Source organism: Aplysia californica, unplaced genomic scaffold, assembly GCF_000002075.1.
Source record: "Aplysia californica isolate F4 #8 unplaced genomic scaffold, AplCal3.0 scaffold01500, whole genome shotgun sequence".
NCBI lineage: Eukaryota > Metazoa > Mollusca > Gastropoda > Aplysiida > Aplysiidae > Aplysia > Aplysia californica.
Window position 1 is genome coordinate 54307 of NW_004798770.1, and position 1915 is coordinate 56221.

General features: G+C 42.1%; 1 protein-coding gene across 1 annotated transcript in view; it reads right to left on the minus strand.

Moving 5' to 3' along the window:
• Positions 1-879: 879 nt before the first annotated feature.
• The window catches only part of LOC106013913 (polypeptide N-acetylgalactosaminyltransferase 13-like), a gene marked incomplete at its 3' end in the record, with an annotated part of 6756 nt that continues 5720 nt past the window's right edge, over positions 880-1915 (minus strand). The window contains 1 exon segment of the mRNA XM_035973607.1: positions 880-1330. Coding sequence (XP_035829500.1) covers positions 880-1214 — 335 coding nt within the window.

Consider the following 1915-nt stretch of genomic DNA (forward strand, 5'->3'; position numbering starts at 1 on the left):
ACTGTGTCAAACTGTACTGTGTCAAACTGTGTCAAACTGTACTGTGTCAAACTGTGTCAAACTGTACTGCAGTTTGTGGTACCACGGTTTATCCTGGCATACTCCGCCCTAGCGTCTTCACCTCGTACACCCAGCTAAACAATAGATCCTAGTGTGCTAGGGCTGTGGAAAAAGACATGGGACAGGGAAAAAAATCGATCCCCGAGCATAATTATAAGTTTGTCCCATTTTACTGACACAGGCGTCGAGTTGGAAAATATTACTCCATTTCGGTCGCTGTACCTTTTGTCATTTGTTATGTACAAAAGGTCTTTTTTTTAAATAGGTTTTATGAGTGATGTAATATATATATTTATGTCTTCTGAGACTGCATCTTCAAGATCCTCTGAAGAAAGACTTGGTGACTGAGTTTCCTATCAGTCCTAACGAATTGCAGCACGACTTAAACTTACTTTAAGCAATCTGAAACCTTTTTTTTGTTCCCGACATGCCAGTGCTGAAAGTACTTGTACCAGATGGTTTATAGCAAAGTCTTGTGTTAAGTGCACTGCCAAGAGGAAATTTCTGGTCAAAAAGGATTAAAAAAACAATGATGATCATCATCAAATGTTAGACCTGTGACCAACATCAAAGACCACGATCCGCCATTCATTCCTTTTTGCGCAAGTTCTCAAGAAAGCTATACATTATTATCCTGACCTTTCCCTGTCACCCATCTAATGAGGCTTTGCAAGTAATTTGCTTTGGGCCTACCCCTGCCTCGTTAGCCTTCAATTTTTCCAGGGAGAGCAAGATATTCAAGACCCTTATTCTCTATTCAAGTGTCCTAGAGAGTGCAAGAAAAAATACAGTTACAGAAAGAAAATTGGAGCCACTCACCTTTCGTCTCGAACATCTTTTATCGATCGTTCAAGAGAAATTTTGTCGCTGGCAATCCTATTGAAAGCCTCTGCATCCATCAAGCTGTCAGCCAGCTTTTTCTCCTCTCCATGCAAAAGTACGGCAGCCCCTTGCTCGCCAGGGCCCGTGCGATACGGCTCCGACTGCTTGTATTTCTGGTAACGAATGTAACGTTTTGAGTAGTGCGCCAGGTGAGTGGTCGGAAAGTTCAGCAAGTCAAAGTAATGAGCTAAGATGACGATGATCAGTAGTACCAGAACGAAATAAATGATGGACGAACGCCTGCGACGAACTGAACGAGGTAACAACCCCATTGTTGCTGAGTGTGTACACTCGATACGTGGAGTCTACAAGTCTTTGGTTTCAGAAGAGTAAACTCATCCTCCGAATATCCAGCATCAAGACCAGCTCCTCTGTATTGCTCAGTAATCTAGAGGAAAGAAAAAATAGAAAAGACGGCTATAGAAAAAAAAAATACAGTTCAATTACAAAGTATACGTATTATCGCAGTTTGCTATAACTACAACTTTCAGCAAGACACTCTTCAGAATTTACAAGAAATTTAATAAGTCTTTCCTCTCATCTTAATCACACCCAAATTTTCCCTTTTTTTCTCTAATGTCGTTTCTTACATCCCCATCGACACAATTTCCATTACATGTAATCAGGAGTTGGACTTCCGACCCAGCTTGTCAGGGCTGACCTGGGCTGTGGCGATAGATACATCCCAGCAAAACGACCACGATACTCCATACAAATTCTCCCAACTCGGGAAACAAACTCGGGTCTCCTGCATGAGACGGCAAAGAGCCTAACCGCTACACCATAGACATCAGTCTCACATTCCTGACATTTGAAGCACGTACGAGTCGGCAAAATGAACAGACCGGCTCAAGGACATAAACGTGATGTCCATTGTACTGTGAAGTCTCAAGGACATAAACGTGATGTCCATTGTACTGTGAAGTCTCAAGGACATAAACGTGATGTCCATTGTACTGTGAAGTCTCAAGGA